At 53.0% G+C, this 19444-nt stretch overlaps 5 protein-coding genes across 5 annotated transcripts; 1 reads left to right on the top strand and 4 right to left on the bottom strand.

Moving 5' to 3' along the window:
* Positions 1–599: 599 nt before the first annotated feature.
* Positions 600–2089, bottom strand: PG986_001979 (uncharacterized protein; the record flags this gene model as incomplete). The annotated part of the gene is made up of 3 exons (XM_066838201.1): positions 600–1416; positions 1451–1825; positions 1896–2089. The coding sequence occupies 3 exons, from the start codon at positions 2087–2089 to the stop codon at positions 600–602; spliced, it is 1386 nt and encodes a 461-aa protein (XP_066707094.1).
* A 3989-nt stretch (positions 2090–6078) lies between these two features.
* Positions 6079–7470, bottom strand: PG986_001978 (uncharacterized protein; the record flags this gene model as incomplete). Its single annotated transcript, XM_066838200.1, has 3 exons — positions 6079–6850; positions 6995–7219; positions 7283–7470. The coding sequence occupies 3 exons, from the start codon at positions 7468–7470 to the stop codon at positions 6079–6081; spliced, it is 1185 nt and encodes a 394-aa protein (XP_066707093.1).
* A 6352-nt stretch (positions 7471–13822) lies between these two features.
* On the bottom strand, positions 13823–14099 carry PG986_001977 (uncharacterized protein; the record flags this gene model as incomplete). Its single annotated transcript, XM_066838199.1, has 2 exons — positions 13823–13944; positions 14003–14099. The coding sequence occupies 2 exons, from the start codon at positions 14097–14099 to the stop codon at positions 13823–13825; spliced, it is 219 nt and encodes a 72-aa protein (XP_066707092.1).
* Positions 14100–15767: 1668 nt separating this feature from the next.
* On the bottom strand, positions 15768–17119 carry PG986_001976 (uncharacterized protein; the record flags this gene model as incomplete). Its single annotated transcript, XM_066838198.1, has 2 exons — positions 15768–16255; positions 16294–17119. The coding sequence occupies 2 exons, from the start codon at positions 17117–17119 to the stop codon at positions 15768–15770; spliced, it is 1314 nt and encodes a 437-aa protein (XP_066707091.1).
* Positions 17120–18336: 1217 nt separating this feature from the next.
* PG986_001975 (uncharacterized protein) lies at positions 18337–19164 on the top strand (the record flags this gene model as incomplete). Its single annotated transcript, XM_066838197.1, has 1 exon — positions 18337–19164. One exon carries the CDS (start codon positions 18337–18339, stop codon positions 19162–19164), a length of 828 nt encoding a protein of 275 aa, XP_066707090.1.
* Between the last annotated feature and the right edge of the window lie 280 nt (positions 19165–19444).

Here is a 19444-nt window from a genome sequence, read left to right as displayed (position 1 = left end):
TGAAGGTTGCGAGAACCGGCCCGGCACGAAGGGTTACGCTTTCGCAAGGGATCCCCTCGCTACCAGATTGCATCTGGTCCACAGTTGGCCTGTTTACCTAAGACATGGATTGATGTGCATATCCATCCACTATCGACTTGGAGATCTGGAAGGAAGCTCCTCTGGTACGCCCTCCTTTCCCGGAGCCAGCGCCGGTGACTAAGGCAGGCAGGTGGGTTTGCTGTTTGGTTGGAGGCAGGTGAGTACACCTGATGCATGCATCTATATCGCCCCTTCCATCCATATAAGTGTTCGGCCGAGTGGATATGGCATGAGTAAATCGATAGGAGCGGTGTATCTGAACCATGGAACTTCTGACAGTGGATGCCCGTGGTTGACTGGCACCTACTCCTGCGTACCTGCGCAGGTAGGATATGGAAAGCGCGTGGGTTTGGTTGCGCTTGCTTGCCCTTTTCTTTCCAGCAGGAAGTCACTGGCTCAGGACCTCGTTTTCACGCTCGAGGCTTCACAACAAGTTGAATGGAATGTGAACTTAAATGGTATAATTAAAAATAGATAAGCTTTTGATTGATGGGTATCATATCATATCCAAACGTCAATTACGCGTTACTCTTACAACTCCAGGCGTCGGTGCCTGACTCATTATGGATGGCTTCTCCTGAAGCCCACAGCCCCAGCACGCAGAGCAGGAGGCCAACAAGAAACAGGATCATGTTCGACACGAACATGAAAATGTGTTTCGTGGAGCCGAACCAGTTGCCCTTGTGCAGGAACAGCCACAGGACGCCAGGGATACCGAATGAGAACCAACTGGCAAAGAGGGCGCACACCAAGCCGAGGAGACTGCTGAATACGGGGATCGACTCGGCAATAACGAGGGCAATGACCCAGACGGCGATGGTGATACCGACCCATCCGGCAGTACCGACCCACGTGCGCTTGGCAATGTGCTTGGTGCCGGCGAAGACGCGCACGAAAATGTACTTGGCCGCAACGTGGCCGTAGATGACACCAGCAATGACGATGGTGGGGATGGCGATACCCCAGATGGCCTTTCGGATCTTGCCGCTGCCGGCGGCAGTCAGGGCGGGGGACGGGACATCGGGGCCCGCGTAGACGTAGATGACCACGGCGGCGATCAGGTAGATGGTGGTGTCGCAGATCTGCAGCATGGCCAGGGCCTTGGGCCAGTCCTCGGGCTTCTTGAACTCGGACATGATGCTGAAGAAGCAGGAGTGACCGCTGAAAGCGACGGCAATGTTGGTCACGGCGAGGAAGGCCGTGGTGAAGGGCAGCTTGCTCGCGACTTCGAGGCTCGTGCTGCCGATGGGCTTCTCGATACCGACGTCGATCATGGTGACGAGGACGGCGGTGAAGATGGAGAAGAAGGACACGAACGACATGTAGCTCGCCCCCCTTCAAGGTGCGCGGCAAGTTGAGGGCCCAGAACACGACCAGACCGACGACGGCCCACACGATGCTGCAGGTCGAGCTGACGGACAGGTTGTTGAGGCAGATGGTCCAGGTGAGCAGATGGCTGCCCATGACGAAGATCTGGAAGATGGTCTGCGCGCCGCCGAAGATCTCCTGGAAGAGTCGACCACATCCGATGGTGTTGCCCATGACCTCGCCGGCGTCACCGAAGCTCTGCACCCAGGGGTAAGCGTTACGGAATTCGCCCATGACCAGGCCGGAGTAGGTGGCCAAGACGCCCATGACGAGCATCAGGACGATACCGGGCACCAAGCCGAGGGTGGCGATCACTGCGGGCAGGGAGAGAATGCCCAAGGATATGGTCTCGGCAATCATGATGATACCGGCTTGCCTATTCGGTACGGTCAGCGTCTGTGAATATGGACGGGGGTATAAACGCTATTGCGGATCCATAAACGTACCACCAGTCCAGAGTCCGGTAGTTAATCTCGGAGCCATTATCCTGTGATAGACTCTGTGGGGAGTCGTCCCCAGTATGCGACAGGCTGTCTCCTCCAGTCGAAGCCTTCTTTGCGCGCGCCTCCTCGGAGACGGAGGGGACGTTTTCTGGGTCGGCCGAGGCAGCATTGATGCCGCCTTGCTGATGTGAGGCCATAATCGGCCGGTCTTACTCGAACTCGAACAATCGTGAGTGGGAGTGGGTGGGGGAGAGGATGCGAAGAGCTCGCAAGGAGGCTCCTTCAAGGTGCTCGAAGAAAAAACTCTGTCAAACGTTCCCCAACCAACTAATGAAAGTTTTTACCAGAGGCCTGAGAGAATGTTATCCCAAAGTATCCAGATCACGAAACCAAATGAATGGATCACCAAACTGTCGACAAAAACTGACGACCGAATTGAAGGACCGGGTGAGAAATGTAATAGTATCTAGCCCAGCTTCCAGAAGCAGACGTCAAGCTTTAATCAAGGAAAAGATTATAACGTCAAGTCTTCCGCAATCGGACTCTGCGATGGATTAGAAATGAAGGCAAAGGGACCTGGGTACGCCCCCCGGTTTTGGCCCCCCTACCAGCGGGACTGGACGGGCATCCAGCCATCTTGGACCACAAGTACATCTCCTCATTCTGGATCACCTTATTTCTTACCACAAGCAGCTTCTCTTTTTTGTTTTCCTTCCCCGGAAAGAATTTCACGAGTCGCGAGTCGCGGTCAGTAATGCGCCCCGCCCGCTGCACTAGAGTATATAGGTCTGTCACTACGGAAGCGAGATCACCGGAGCTTAGGGACAATGATGGCCGCGGCACTGCCCAATGAAGCAGTCGGAAGCGATGGTCAGCAGCGAGTAGAGCCGCATGCGGCTCTTGGCGTACATATATCGTTCGTTCCTTTCCAATATTCTGGCATCGCGTTCTTCCCCAGATTCCACACCCTCGTCGTTTTGGCTTGAACGATGTCAGTTTCATGCATCGCCGGAATGGTCAGCGCGCCTATTGGCCAGTCCCCCACAAGCAATTACGTCGAAATTGCCTCTGGGGAAGCAGGGAAAGGCTCTAGTTGTGTGTCACTGCAGCATCACCGGCGAGATCATCGCAGCTGTCCAGCTGTCCCCTACTGAGGAGCAAAAAAAGCGCTGGCGAGGTTTGGTAACGATTACGTTATGGCGTCCGCAGCTCTCCACCGAAACCCACAAGCCGTGGCCCGTGCCGTGGCAGCAAACAAGGCTACACGAGGCTTTTGGGAGGGATCACGGTCGCATTTCGCCGGCTGGGCCGAGACCATCCCGGAGCTATTGTGGAGACGCCGACTTTCGGCTGGCGCTGAAAAAGGGTGCCACAGAGCGCCATGGCTCTCCCATGGTCCGATGCTTCTGGCAAGATGAGCAGAGCAGATGAGGATCCAGAAAAACCCTGTGACTCTGAACCCCCAAAGTTCGCCATCCGACGTCGCGGGTACCCTCATATCGAGTCATGCATGGGTCCTGGGTCTGGAGCACGGCAGATACCCATGCACACTGTAGGAGAGGCCAGATAATACGTATCTCTTTGCCTGCTTCTGGTCAAGGCCAGCATGATGCAGCTGCTGAGCTGAATTCTAGAACACGCGCCGGATGGTATGTTTTACGTACGATCTTCCCCTGGCTGATATGGGGTATGGGGTAACTTAACCCTAACAATCCCAGAGCGGTGGTTGAACCCAATCTTCCTCTCGGTATCGAGGTGTCACGAGACAGGCAGCGAGGATCTGAAGAAGACGTTTCGAGGCCGCTATACAAGTATAGTGGGTGCGAGGCGAAGGACGAAGAAAGACCAGGAAAATATCTCAGATTTACACGGTCCAGCTGCTGTGAGATCCAATGTTGTGACCGAAAGAGGACCGAGTTGGGTCAATCACTGGCTTGTCACATCAGCTGCTAGCGTAAGCACCCGCCAATGCCCCTAGCGCCAGCGCCTGCCCCTAGCGCCCCTGACGCTTGACGTCCTTTTTGCCCTCTGGCCTCAACACCACCAAAGTATCGTGGCATTACAGATCACGCAAAGATCTGTTCTTTGGCGCAGTGGAATTGATATATCGTGCGGGAGAGGTTTGCATCTCCTGCAGTATGGTGTTTATCTTTATCTACATGACTGTCTGAGCAGACAATGCAAAGGGAGCGGAAGTTGAACAGACAGCGACTCGAAAAGGGGCGAATGCCTACATCCCACTGGCTGCGAAAGATCCCACAACCTTGCTTCAACTTAGCCATGCCCATTGCCAAAGCCCCATCAAGACTATCGAAAGCACACTTGATGCATACGACAAGAAATGGGCGCAACTGCTCACCGGCGACTCGGCAGTCGGCTTTGGGTGTCCGCTACGGCGTGCTATCTTCTTTGGGAGACTTGACGTTTCGAGTTACTGCTAGAAAAGGGCTACCCTTTCTGCGTAAAACCATGGCCGTCGTGGTTCAGAACTTGCCAGAACGCATCCACCGCGAGCTTCTGGGCACGATGACGGACATGGTTTTGTATATGGTTTGCTTAGCCGTCAAATGGAACCTCAAGGGGCCAGGAGCTTCGAGAGGGAAAGCATCCGCTTCTCGAAAAACTGCTCCAGGGAGGATTGCCGCAGGAAACCGACGCCGATGATTATGAAGAAGAGCTGCAGAGGAAGAAGAAGACAAGGATTTCCGCCTTGTAGAGCTGTTCGAAGATGAGGGCGACAAGAGTCAGAGGCTACAAAAGGAGTTGGTGCAATCCAGTTGCCGATGTCACACTAGGCCTCGGAGCTGGCCAAGGGATTATCATCAACATCGGAGCCGATGAATTCATCCACCCCACATTACCACCCACATGTTCGCCACCTTAGTCACCAACGCTCCGTCGTCATACAGCGTCAGTACTTCGGGAACAGAAAGGAGCAAAATTCGCTCTTCTGGCAGTTTAAATACCAATCGTAGATGTTTGACGAGACTGTGAGGCTAAAGCCGGACAGGCAAAAGGATAAGGATGAATGTGCAGCAGCATTGGCCAAAAAGAGCCATCCAAAAACATACAACACCGAGGATTCCCAGGTCGTCACCGACCCTAGTACTAATTCGGCTCTCTGCTGCTTATATATGGGAGAGCGGACGGGATCCCTAGTATTCAGCAGGATATGGTCGTATGTATCAGATTCAGGCGCTCTGGGGCCTTATGTAGGGACGAGCCGACTGCACACCCTTTCAGTCACTGCCACAACCGCCTGAAGCCTGCGTCCTCTCCCGGGAAAGGGATTTCTTCCAACGACTCATAGTACGAAGGCTCGAGAATACCCCGAGACAATATCGGCATCCATACTGAGCAGTCGCGCAGGAGGTTGTGGGGCTCCAACACAAGTCGAAAGCGGCGCGACCGGTCTGGGCCAGCCGAGACGAAACACCCTGAAAGAATGAATAACTCTCGGCAGGATTCGCTCAGACCCGAGGACCCTGGATCCGGTTCGAATCCCTCGTATTGGACGACAGGGCGCGTAGCCAGGGGCCCAGGATAGATACCCCGCGATAGAGTTTGCTGAGCAAGCAAGGTGCGTCATTTTGGCCGGAACGGAAGTGCGTGTTCGGGGTTGCCCCTTTGCTGGTTCAATTTTACCTCTGCTTACGGCTTCTGGCTAGGCCGCAGCTTCAACAACGTGAGTATGGGATTCGTCATGCGAATCGGGGAATGTGGCGCGGTAATCTATAAAGAGAAGGGCGCCAGAGCCTCAGCCTCCTATCGCAGGGATGACGGTAATCCGTAACGGTAAGAAATGTTCGGCAATGGTGTGAGGCGTAAACGGTCTCCGAAAATGAGGGTTCCCAGCTGATGCATTAGCGTACCCAGGCGTTGGGCTTGTGCAACACAGGATAGTTCTTACCTACCACTGATGCCGTTCGGGAGTGATTGGTTGGGGTTGGTGGCTGCGCGGTGGCTTTCGAAGTAGTTGTACTCTCATCCATCCAATGTGATACATTTCCCTTGGCCGAATAAGTTCACCGTGTGGGACAAGTCGGCCGCCACGAGCAAGCCCGCTAAACACAAGAGAGACATCACAACAGTAGCCAGGCAAATACAACGGGGGAAAAAAGTTGGTATCATAAATTCAAATCGCTACGAAGGACGGTAAGCCGAGTACCGTTTTGGCCGAAACGCCTCATATCGTTCCTCTGTCACTTTGGGCACGACGTCGTCCTGGGAGTACATGCTGCTGACCGTCGCGAGGCTCTTCCCCGACGGTGTTCGGTCGCAGGCGCTGACCTGACTTAGGAGAGTCTCCCGGTCCCCGCTGAGTGCCCTTTGCTTGCCCCCTCCGAGCCGTCGTGATGTCCTCCTCTTCTCCTGACTCCGGCACGCTCACGAGGCTGTGCCCGATTTGCTGCTCGGGGTCGGGCGTTTCGTCCCCTAGGTTAAGGGTCCAACTCGACACACGCCCTCCGGAGTTGGCGCGGGACCGCGCCAGGGCGCTGGGTACGAGACCCGTGCTGACGATGGTTTCGGATGGGCGTCTCTCGTTCCAGTCAAAGTTCGATCCCAGGGCTCGCTCTATGTCCTCTTTCTGGAAGGAGCCAGACCGCTTCCGGACGTATTCCTCATACTGCGTATCCCTCTTGTGATCAAAACTCGTGCGCCGCTCGTTGTCGGGTCGGGTCGGCTGTGGCGTTACCGATATCTGGGGAATTTCTCCCGAGATGCTCCGGCTGACCGAGATGAACGATGCTCCGCGCGACCTCGACCCAGGCATCTTTCCGGCCTCGGTCGTGGGCTCCGGGCTGGCATTTATACTGCTTCTTCGAGGATCGTATGTTGTGTCTTCGGGTGCCGCAAACCCAAAAGGCTTCACGTTATGAGGAATATGGTAGTCGTCGTATATGAGCATACGTCGATAGACTATGACCCCATAGATAACCGTCACAAGGGTGAAGAATCTGCCGCAGGCCAGTCAGGCTGTTGTTCCAAGATATGTGGTTCGGGTTTCGATGATGGGGTTGTGGGTGAAAGGTGGGCTCAGATGAATAGTAGCTTTCGTGTATATGGTGTAAACTCGATAAGGCAAGGGCTTATAAACTCACAGGAGAACGCAGTCCATCCCCAGGGCAATTATGGAGTACTTCTTTTCTGTATGTTGCAGGTATACAACAACGTCCAATGCCAGGATGGCCGACGAGAGTGTAACGCTGAGGATGTTGCCAACCATCATACCAAAGGGCGTTAACGCTTCGGCGAGGAACTTTGCGATTTGTATGGCGTTGATAAGGAACGAAGCCAGGGAAAAGGCGATATTGGTAACCTCCCAACTAAGTGGCATAGTTAGCACGCGCTCCATGCCTCTACAGCTCGAGTAGAGACTGGCAACTTACACGAACTCCACCGTTGGTATCTTGTCCGGTTCGCCGTTATAGGAGTTGACTGAGTTTGAGAGTCGGTACGAGAAGACGCCCATCAGACCGAGCTGTAGCGGTATCTGTACGAACCAACATGGCAGCAAGATCCTCTTCCGCCATTTGGCAAAGCCAAAGTGTGCCTGGTCCCGATGTGATCCGATCATGGCGTCGACGATAAAGCACAAGCTCAACGGCTATTGTTCGAGGTGAAGTGTCCAGGGTGGTGAATACGGAGGTGCCGTCGCCGTCGTTGGTTGAAACGCAAGGCGATCGTGCTGAACTATAGTTACACCGAAATGTTCATAGTAGTTGATGTATTAAAGAGTAGAGTGGATTATTAGTCGTAGATGGGATCTAAAGGTTCCTCTGTACAACATGAACGATGGGGGAACGGCTAGTGTTATAAACAAAAGAAGTGATAGGAGCAGCCACCGCACGAGGGGCGCCGACTAGTACCATGGCGGCTGGGGTGCTGAAACCTAGGTGACGGCTAATTGGTAACCATTCCCAGACCGTGCCAGTCAGACCAGCCTCGAAGCTAGGCAAGGCGAGCATGGTGCATGGGAGAAACCGCATCCAGCGCGGGTCCTCCAACAAAGCCCCTGGCGCTGGGAAGATTGACAAGCTCAGCCTCTTCTAGTCGGGATACACAGACTGCTTGCTATTGGACCTGCCGAGCCACGACGGGCCTCTGAACAGGACTCTGGAGCGCGATCAAGTGGGAAGGGGAGGATACTGCTCTAGCAGACCGAGCTCTAGCTGGTTCCGGCCTGGTCTGTGAAGCCAAGGGTCGAGTGGCGTGCGGCTGATTGGGAGGTAGTGCCTGGGTCTATTTCTTGCCATCCCCAGTTTGATTGGAGAGCGAGGGCGGTCCACAAAACCCGATGTGTTGATGTGTTGGCATCCCTTGCTCAGGGTTCGACCGGCACAATGTAAGTTGACCTGGGCGGAATGGGTTTTGATGGTGGTGGTGACTGTCAACAATCTTACCATTGGCACCACTCGCAGATACGTTCAGGCAGCAGTGCCTCCCAGCCAGCCCCAGCAGAGCCGGCACGCGCGCGACGCATGGGCAGAAGTGGTGTCTGCGGAGGGAGCAAGCAAGTCATTAGACGAGCGGCTGTTGTTGCGCGTCCCCCATGTCTCCATCCATCCTCCTGATCGCCTAAGCTTCCGACAGGGCTGAGTCTCGAAGCTAGGCATGTACGGAATCACCAAGAAGAAGTGGTTCGCTCGACACCTGGTCGTCGTCGACGACCGTTGATCCGAGAGATAACCTGCTATATTTAGCATGTGAGCATCGACACCGCTTCGCTGGTGCGTTGAGTCAAGTGGGGTGTAGTCAATAGTCAGATCATCGCTGGCCCTACGACTAGCTTGCCAGGTGCCAGGTTTCTGCCTACTGTAGGTCAAGGAGCAGATGGCTCGTCCGTTGGCCCAGTGAGCATTCGGGGTTGGTGAAGTTGGCGAGCTACTACGGTGATGTGCTTTTGCCAGCAAGGACAGCGGCCTTTCAGGACGGGGACGGACCAGCATACCCCGCCCTGCCCGACATTCATGCAAGCCTGTTCTTCTTCATTGGTGCTCCCCAATTTCCAATGGGGCTCTGCAACAACGGCTGGCCTGTACTGTAATTCATTCAGTACATCAATTAGTACGTACTTCCTTGGGCGGCACAGTTACCAAACAGTAACATGCACAGAACGCTCGTCGGCTTGTCGTCGTCGTCGTCGTCGTGGCCGTCGCCTTCGCCTCATACGCAGTGGAAATTAGGAGCGGGTCTTGTGCCGCTCGAATGCAAATGCAAACGCAAATGCAAATGCTGTGTGCAGTGTGAAGATTGAAGTGCTGGAAGGATTTGAGGTGGGCTCTTGGCGAGCTATCAGTCGCCGGGGTTGTCACTAAAGTTGCCGGGGTTGTTAAATTTTTTATGCACGGACGCCAACAGAAAGTGACAACCCCGGCAGCTTTTTGGATGCTGGCCTTATACTGACCTTATGCTAAACGTAAATATGGAAGGGTATCGTCGGCGCCTAATATTACATTTATATACTAATATAACCCGATACTTAACCAACCCGAACCCTATACTAATCCTATCCTAACCCTAACCACCCTAACCACCCTAACCGGGCAAGAAAGATATAAACCTATGCTGAACATAGGCTCGTCAGCATATGCTCAACGTCAGATCAGTATAGGGTCAACATATGCCCTAAAAATACAGGGCACTTACAGGGCATATGCTCAGCATAGGGTCAGTGTAAGGCCAGCATCCAAAAAGCTGCCGGGGTTATTACTTTCTGTTGGCGTCCGTGCATAAAAAATTTGATAACCCCGGCAACTTTAATGACAACCCCGGCAACTGTAACCTGGGCTCGAGGCTCCTTCCTGCCTTTTCAACATTGAAGCCTTAAAGCACACCTTTTGCTGACCTGGTTGTACCTAAACTGGCAAGTGCAATGCAAGTGCAGTGCATGTGCATGCCCCCTAGCGCCAGAAACCCTACCTAGGTAGCCCCTGCCAGAAAATCAGCGGTCTCCTAGCCCGGTTTCTGACCAATCCTATCGGCGAACCCAAGCCATCGGGTCCGGATCTGACAATCTGAGCAGTCAACAAAATGCTTACGTCAGAAAAGAAAGCAGCGCCTAACGAGCTAACCTAATAAGTGCCCACTCATTTTATGAAATTGTATATCTCCTCCCGTTTTTTTTTTGGTTTCTGGCAAGCTCGTACCTTGGATCATGAACTTATGGTATAGCCAAACGCGCTATGGCTATACTCCACCTCTTTAGACAGCCCTTTCGGTAAATTTTCATCTTCTGGTTTATTTTTAGATTTCTCCCCGCTGGGATGTGTGAGTCGTCGTTGCTATGGGCGGGAAAATAGCAAAGAGATTTAGACCGGCGGTGTCGATCGTGAGTAGAAGCGAATTTGGTGTTTGTTTACCAGAAGATCACGTCGAATTACCTATACCCAGCCACCTCCTAGCCTGCTGCTCCTGCTCACCAGGGCGCTGCGAGCCCAGGAGTGACGAAGGTCACAAAATCCAACCACGTGAGCAAGTTCGAAGGCCGGATTCCTTCGGGCAAGGGATGCATACCAAACCAGAGGCACGGGAAAAGTCCCCTTGTGGGTCGAGGCTGAGCTTCTATCAAATCCTTCCTCTCGCACCTAGGACGGGAGCCCACATGGCGGATTGACACCGACTTTTTGCATCCCGCGCCTGTCTCAATCTCGCTTGTTTCGCGATGGGGTATGAGTGAATGAATGAATGGAATTGCTGCTTGGAATTACAGCTGTTAATCTGATTCCCCGTTGATATACGCATAAAATACTGCTTTGGGTGTTGCTTACGGCGGAAATTGAGGGTCCTGGCTGCATATACACGTGTTATAGCAGGCCCTCGAAATTTTACCCAGTCGGGGGAATTGCAGTTGTTAGTGCTGACATGCGTGACAGCAAAAAGCCAACAGCGCCCACCCCCTTCGGCGGACCCCGCGAGGGCAGTAACCCCCCAAAATAGAGAAAGCAAAGCATCTCCGACCCGATCATGTCAGAATCATGCAAGGTGCGAACTGTTGTGACCCAGGGCCATGGGAAAACCCCCTTGGATGCGGCTATGTGGCCTGGCGGTGGGAGCAGCCCCCGGCCCAGGGCTGTTCAACCGTGCCGCAAAAGACCTTCTCGGGGACGATGACTCGGACTTTACCGAAAGGTGCTGTATCCGAGAGATTCCTCCCTCTTCTTAGGTGATCATACCAAAAGAGGAAGATGACCATTGATTTGCTTACGTTATTATACAGATCAATATAATCAAAGCATACAGCTGACAGGAAAAGAAAGGGAGTTGAGACCATAAATCCAATGTGATGGACTTAACCGCCGCTTGAGACCCCTTTCAACAAATTGATATCGCGAAGAGAGGACTGGGCGAGCATCGTGGTAGCCATCTGATGAGCTCGGGAAGTCTAATATGATTATGAAGTTGTGCATTAGCGGACAGGATGTGACACTAAAAGGGGCACGCAGTACGGAAGAGGAGTTGCAGTCGTCTCGCGCCAAGAGTGATAGCTACGGTATATTCTGCTTCTGCCGGTTTGGCATCTCCGCAAGTTCCCTGGCCTGAATAGATCCCCCGGCCCTCTTCGGATCCCACCCTTGGCTACAGAATGGTACTTTTCTGTTGAAGCTTTGATGCTTAAATCTATAATTGGGGTTCCCACAACCCGCTTACTACGCTATCCACAAAGGAAATTGCAATGATAATGCGAGTGTTCTTTCTGTTTCTCTCGTCGAGCTATTACACATACATCACGTAACTATCCTGGGATAATTTTTTTCTCATCAATATACCCCTGTCCCTTACCCATATCTCATACTAAAAATGCTGACAAGTTCTCACGGGCCTCAAGAAACATATCCCCCTTGTCGTAGATGCCTCGGCGGAAGGAGGAATATTTCAAGAAACCCTTTGAACCCTAGCGCCGACGTAAAATCCACCTCGTGATTTATTGTGTCGAGCGTGCCGGCGTCATGGTTCGATCAGGAGGTTCCATCGAGCAGGTCGGATGGTGTTCTTCCCCAACGGACCCTCATTGGGCATGAAGTATTCAGACTTCCTTTTCCACCTATGATATATGTATGCCCAGTAATAATACTATCCGTGTAAACTTCCTTGGGACGGAACCAGGTAATTCTCAACGCTCTATCATCACAGTATACAACAGAGCAGATAGGTAATTTGCATAATAAAAGCGATGCCTTGAGGTGTGATTATAAAATCCTCTTGTTAAGTGGGAGTCGGGAGGATTCAAGTGATAACTTCATATGAGAATTATTTGTACCCGAGTGTGAAGTCAAGCTAGGATCAATACTATTCGTACTGCAAATCTAGCTGCCTCGGGACATACGTAGAGGTACGCAAACTCATAGTACCGCCAAAGGCTATGGCATAATGCGGAGTCCGGGAGACTGCCCTCCGATTTGCATTTTACTCATCCCCGGGATAGAAGCGCAAAGCCTAGGAATGACACCACAGGGGGCGCACAGTAGTGAACAAGAATGCGAGCTATACTGCTATTTGCCATGCAAGCCGACTGCCAAATGATCAAATGCCAAACCAGTATTACCCTGATCCAAGGACCTGAAGAATGTGTAGACATTTATTGTACTATCAGAGTAAGCTCACGCTTCCACGACTTTGACCATTTGCAACCAAGCGGGTCTCGCATGACTATGAGTTGATTGATGGCAGTGAGACAACTGGTTATAGCACAGTTGGCTGCAGCGTAGCCAAGGAGACACACATTTCCCGAAAGACCATGATGCACATATGTGTAGAGTTGTGCAACCAGCCCAGCTTGCTTGCTCTTACTATTATATAGTCGTATAGCAAATTTGACCCCTCTCGCTCAGCAATTCTCTGGTGCAAAAACATTAGAGACTAAGGAGAATGTACAAATTATTCATTTTCCAATCCTGGAAAAAATGCCAAAAAAGTAATGATGCGGCCAGTGTGGATTGAACACACGACCTCCAGATTGATGTTCCCGAAGTTATACTTCAGTCTGGCGCTCTCCCAACTGAGCTATGTCCGCTTGTAGTAATGTGACGACGTTATTTCGTCGTCGCACACTGTGTCGGCCGCTGTTGAAAGAAACTGCAGCTATTGCATGCTATGTAGTAGTGTGGTGGAGTCCGAGCAGGCAAGATAGGGCTTGAGGTGTGGTCAGTCGGATGGGTAGGTGACGAGACTGGCCCTGGTCGGTATCTTGGGAGCTTATGGGGATGTCAACGGCCTGGTAGGCGCATGGATACTACCGACCGAGCAGCCTCTACCAAATGCAGCAATCATGAGAATGCAAGTACACTTATTTGTATGGTTGTTGGCTTGTTCTGACATTGCTATGCAGTACCTATCATCAGGAACAGACCCATACTTTTGATACGCCCACGGAGGCAACCTCAGTCATATACGTGAGCACACTCAGATCCAGCCAGAGACGCCCTGTGTTAGTGACAGAAATGATGCCGAAGGGCTGGGCCATGAGGCTGGAAAAGCAGTGCTATCATATCGTGCCATGTCCACCTCCATTCCACGGCCTGACAAGGTCATCACATCACCCCAATATTCCAGCCAAGTGAAAGTCATTAGGTGAGGTTTGGATATTAATATTGGGAGCCGTGTAGAAAACGTATTGAGTCCATGCAGCGGCTCCCAGGTGTATATTTGATCTGTGTCGTTGTAATATCGTGAGAACCCATGTATTAGTAGTCCTCTTCTATCCTCCAAAAAAGGTCTGGACCCAGCTTCCGAACACACACACGCTCTCCTCTAACCCCGATCTCTCAAAGTACTCCGCGACCCCAACGAATGAAAATAAAGTGTTGCTGAATGGGGAATAGCCATGGCCGTTGTAGCATGTTGTTGAACGTGCCGTCGTTGATGGACGCTTTGTTGGCTTGCTTGACGACTATTCCCTTCTCTGGCGAAGAATGATAAGGAGAGGCACTCTACTGGCCAGAGTTCTTCATGGCCATGTTGACACCGGCCGTGTCGAAGTTGACGGCGTTGCCGTTGGCGTCGGACATGGCAGCATCCTCAACAGAAGGCTGGGTCTGACGACGGACCTTTTCTACAAGGGAGAAAAACAACATGTTAGTTTTCTGATAACCACACACACACACACACACGCCCGAGTGGAGCTGAGGAAAGCTGGGGGAAGAACGTACGGAGCTCGGCGGAGCCAAGAGCGAGGAAAACGAAAGAGGCAATGAGAGAGAACTTCATCTTGACGTTGTTGGTGTTTGTCGGGTGACTTGTTTAGTGGGAGTTGTAGAAGTTGGTCAAAAAGTCGGCCGGCGACAAGTACAATATACAATAGAGTACAGGTGGATGAAGTGAAGTGAAAGCGAACAGACTGGTAGAGACTGGTAGTTCGAAAGTTGTTGGTTTGAGAGATGGGGATCGTTCACTTGAAGAGGGTGGCCAACTGGGACCTTATATACAGACTTGGCCTTCTGCCAGGACAAGCCATGTTTGACAAAGTCCCTTGAACCCGCCGACCCCAAGACAAGCTTACCAGAATGAGCCCGGTTGCGAAGCGATGCCTCGACAGGAACCGACAATCCAAGTTTGACACATACGAACTGGGGGCTAACGGGCGTCAGCCAGGCGAGAGCCGAACGCTGAGGAGGGGATGGCTGATCTCAACGGTCGTACACGCGTCGTCGAGCAGCCCCGAATAGGTAAGGGCTGGCCACTTGACGCCGTGGCCCGTTACAGGACCGGCGCGAATATCAGGCAGAGGACTTCGAAAACATTGGTCGATCAAACCGGCCAAGCTTTGTTCCCTTGGCACCCTCGCTGCTCGCCAGCCTGGGGCTGGAGCTGGGCCTGGAGAAACCCGGGTAGCAGCCAGATCAGCTGTGTTTGGGTCGCATCGCTGAGCAAAATGAAGCTTAATGGGCGGGGATGGTGATTTAAACTTGGGTGGAGGCTGGCCACGCATTCCCAGGGCCTGCCAGGGGGCAGTTGAGCCTCCCGCGGGGGAGCTGGAGGTGAGATGACAGGGGGCTGAGACAGATCTGGAACGGCTAAAAGGCTTGCTTGGTGCGGATTGGTGCAGCATCACCACCCTCCGTGTCTGCAATGCAACGCAATCTTCCCCTTCTTGGGACGAAGCTCCTCTGCCGGTATTCTAGACTTCCGGTTCCAAGCTCGTTCGGAAACGATTGAGCCACGGTTGTTAGGCGCTAATCGACCACGACTTAGACTTTTAGGTAAGCATTTCTGACAAACAGCTAGATTGGCGTCGTCCCCATCTTCAGACCATCTGAACCGAGTGGAATTCACAACAGACGGGGTAGACGATTCTTTTGGTTCTTTCATTCATCAAGACGGCAATTGGGATGACAGTGCTAACAGATTTCCAACTTGAGCGCAGGCATCAGACTGCTCGAAGCCGATCTGAATTGCTACGTGGAGGAATCTGGCAAGTGAAGTGACAATATGACATCGTTCTGCGGGTCGCTGGCCGTTGAATCATTGTTTCGGATGGTCCAGATCATGGAGGCCCACCCTCATTAAGGTATTGGGTCTCAGGGTATCGACTGCGCCGCCCGGGTTTGGAGTATCCAGGCCCAGAACCGGTTCCAAAAGCAGACCCAAAGAAGCTTAAAAATCCGGGAGCGTTTTGGGCCAAGGCCATCCAGAGCAATGATTTTCCTCTCAGCTTTCGTAATCGTCGTCATGAAGGGGGTGACCAAGAATCTCGGCCCACATCTTCAGAAACGGTCAAGCCCATCGATCGCATCAAAGCGTTTGGTTTCCTTCTCTTCTCCAAATAGACTGACACACGTGAGGAGGCTCCCGAATGCCCGGCCGCAGCAAATCGAATATGGAAATACGAGGCACCAACAGATTGCTCCTCGGAATCCAAGCTACATTCTATCCTGTTCAACCACCAGCGATGATCTCGGCCGTCTTGTACTCTTTCCCGTCAAGATTCTCGTAGAAGCCCTTGTGCAATCCCGCCTGCTCTCTGGCTTCTGCGTTAAAGGGGCCCTTCACCGCGCCCCAGAAATATTTCTTGACGTTGCTCCTGAATATCTCAACCGGGTCTGTGCCTTCTTGGCTGCAAATCCACGTAAGCCAGCGGTGACCGGTTGTGACGTGCGTGATCTCATCGTTGTGGATGATGGTCAGCGTATCAACACTTTCCATATCTTGTGCTTTGCGAAACTTCTCAATCGTCATGGGATTCACGTCGAGCCCGCGGGCTTCGTGGACGAGCGCGATGATGCTGATACGGGATCGCAGATCGTGCGCTGTCGTCGAGGCCGACTCCCAAAGACCGTGGTGCACTGGCAAGGCACCGAAATGACTGCCAAGTTCCTCGAGTCTACTGCGGAGCAAGGAGAAGTGCTTCGCCTCATCGTTGGCGACTTTGAGCCAATCGTAAAAAAGGCCCGTGGTAGTTCACGCGAAGGTTGCTGTGCCGATGGGTTTGTCCGAAAGGTCGCAAACCGTACACATATATCGATGGCGAGGTCTATAGCCCACTGTTCTATGTTGGCAAGAGCGTGCATCATGGCGATCCGGCTCTTGAGTGTGCCGCCTTTTCCGGCCTTGGGCATGGCGCCTGGGGCGACTGTACTTGACTCCTCGCGTGCTGGTTCCTCTGGCGGATTAATAGTACCGGCACCCAAGTCCATTGGATTCGACGACTCTTCTCTCGTGGCAAATGAGGAGAAGAAATGCGTGGTGAGCAGGGTCTTGTGTTCGGGATTGGAAGTGTTCAGAATATGAACACACCAGTCGCACATGGTGGCCTCGTCGCCAAGGAAAACCAGCCCTTTGCTCGTTTCCGTGCGTGGGCCATGTTTGAACTTGACCTTCTCACTTACCGGCTCGACTTTGGCCAGTTTGATGTCACGTTCCGGGAACTGCAGAGACACTCGGCCATCTTGTATGATGACGGGGAAGGTGCAAGCCTTGATGCCGTAACTCGATTCACCCGTCTCCACGTCGAAGTCGTAGGCATGCCACGGGCAGGAGGCGACATAAGCAGAATCTTCGATATCGACGTGAGCCTCCGTCATAGGACCGCCAGAGTGAGGGCACTCGGCCTCCATGGCATAATAGGACCATCCATCTTCAGACTCGTTCGACCCAAGGACTTGAGGCTTTGACGCTTCAATCTTAGGCAAGCGGAACAAGACCAGACGCTTTCCGGTAGACAAGTATATGGTGTATCTTGTATGGGTGAGCGAGGACAATGATCCAATATCGACGAGAGTGGTGGCCATGGTGGTGCATGCACCTTGCAGATGGTACGACTGGGAACGAATCGGGAAGTTAGGCAAGGCCCAGCCGCTTTTTCACGAAGACCGCTAGTGAATTAGGCCAACCCCTAGGGAGCGTGGTCTCAATTAAATGGTAGTCAAGCAGGTAGATGCTTGCTTAATTCAACATCGAATGTGCTTGAATTGCCAGGTTGCTCGTCCTCTTCCCAGTGCGTGTTGAGCCGGGCTGAGATGGTATGGAATCGTCCAAAGAAAGTCTTTTTTTTTTTTGTGTTAGTCGAACGACCCCCCACCAACTGATCTGTTTGGGAAGTTGGTTTTACCCCATGCGATGATGGGTCGCCGTCATTAGCGGGGCAGCCGGGATGGCCTAGAATAGCACAATAGGCTCCTAGAGCATCGGAATCTTTCATATGGACGTACAGCAATATTATGTAGGCCAAAGATGATAACTCTTCGAAGACTGGTATGAACTATGGTATTTAGACGATGCTGATGAAAACAGTGTACATCTTATTCAGTTTTGCACGTACACGGACATAAGTGACGCGAATATGTAATGGCCTAAATTGCTGTCAGGTTCCGACCACCACCACTACCACCACCACCACCATCACACCATCACTCTCCTCAGCAGCACGGGATGAAGCGAGCCTAACCAAGAAATAAACTATGTCGTTGCCAGGTTAGGTCAACATCTAACATCCATTTGACCAAACTGATTGGTTCGCATCTACTATTGAAAACCGGAAGACAGTTAGAGCTTGTCCATTGGAAATTCAATTGCAGCTGGATGATGCGCATGCAGCCCGGCTCTAGTTAAGTAAAGTAGGGAAGTACTTACATGTAGTCAGTTCCCCCAAGGTTCGTGGACAAGCACTACAGGTACAGGGATGCCTTATCACCATGACTCCACCTGCCTTAGCCAGAGCCAGAGCCAGAGCCAGTGCCAGTGCCTTAGCCAGAGCCAGGGCCAGAGCGAGAGCGGGGTGAGTGCGTGACTGAGCTTGGGCTGACTTACACTTCGAGGAATCAGACACCGACTGCCCACCTGCCTGCCATCATTAATAAGGACCTCCAACCTGCTCGGCCCATCATTCGCGTGCCCAGATCTCCTCTCTTCCATCTTCAAGTCACGAGGTGAAAGATCGCCTCTTATTGCCTTCACCTGAATCCGACCGCGCCCGAACCCCGCCCCAGTACCAGTAAACAACTTCAACATGGCTACGGTCGAACACTGCCTCTACTGCTTCGAGTCCCTCGCTGCTCATCTCGCGGGACGCAAGTCACTGACACTGGGAGACATTGAGAAGCTCTACGCCGAATTCTGCGAGGCCGACGACACCCCTACTGGCCAGGGTGGCGGCTCCAAGATGGGCGCCATCAAGAAGCGCATCCCCGCCCTCAGCAGACTAGCCAATGCGTCATCCAGCAGCGGCACGTCCTCGCCCTCCTCGGGCTCGAGCATGTCGCTCGCCACCGACACGCCCGACACGTCCATGTCCTCCCTCGACACCGAGCGGGCCGCCCCCATCGCCGAGTCGCCCCTGTTCGTCACCTGGAACACCGTCTCGGCGCGGTCGGGCAACACGAGCCTGCGGGGGTGCATCGGCACCTTCGAGGCGCAGGAGCTGGAGGATGGCCTGTCGTCCTACGCCATCACCTCCGCCATCCACGACATGCGCTTCGACCCCATCTCCAAGCGGGAGCTGCCGACGCTCGAGGTGGCCGTCACGCTCCTGACCGACTTCGAGGACTGCGATGACGCCATGGACTGGGACCTGGGCACGCACGGCCTCCGCATAAGCTTCACCGACCGCGGTCGCCGCTACGGCGCCACCTATCTCCCGGACGTGGCTGCGGAACAGGGCTGGACCAAAGAGGAGACCCTCGTGAGCCTGATGCGGAAGGCAGGCTGGGTGGGCAAGAAGGACAAATGGCAGGACGTCGATCTGAAGGTGGTCCGCTACCAGGGCAAGAAGGAACACGTGCAATACCCCGAGTACAAACAATGGAGGGATTGGGTCGAGTCCCAGGGCAAGGCATAGACAACCGCATATGGAGTTTTTGGGCGCATCTCACGGTGGGAAGCGAATATCAGGCGTTCTCTGGGGAATTTGATAGAGGTAGACGGTTTCTGCTCTCTTGCCTTTTACGGTTATTTCTCAGAGTCAATAATACACACCGGCTCTTTCCTTTTTACTGATTGCTATGCCTAGAAACCCGCCCTCTTCACCTCCCAAACTGTCCGGCTCGTCAAATTCTCTATATGACACGTAAAGTAGGAGGGGGGTATCAAAGGGCGTCGTTAATTACCAGGACGCGCCT

This window comes from Apiospora aurea (assembly GCF_038362705.1).
Source record: "Apiospora aurea strain CBS 24483 chromosome Unknown utg000001l_segment0_segment0, whole genome shotgun sequence".
Classification (NCBI taxonomy): Eukaryota; Fungi; Ascomycota; class Sordariomycetes; order Amphisphaeriales; family Apiosporaceae; genus Apiospora; species Apiospora aurea.
This window is presented reverse-complemented; position numbering and strand designations above follow the sequence as displayed.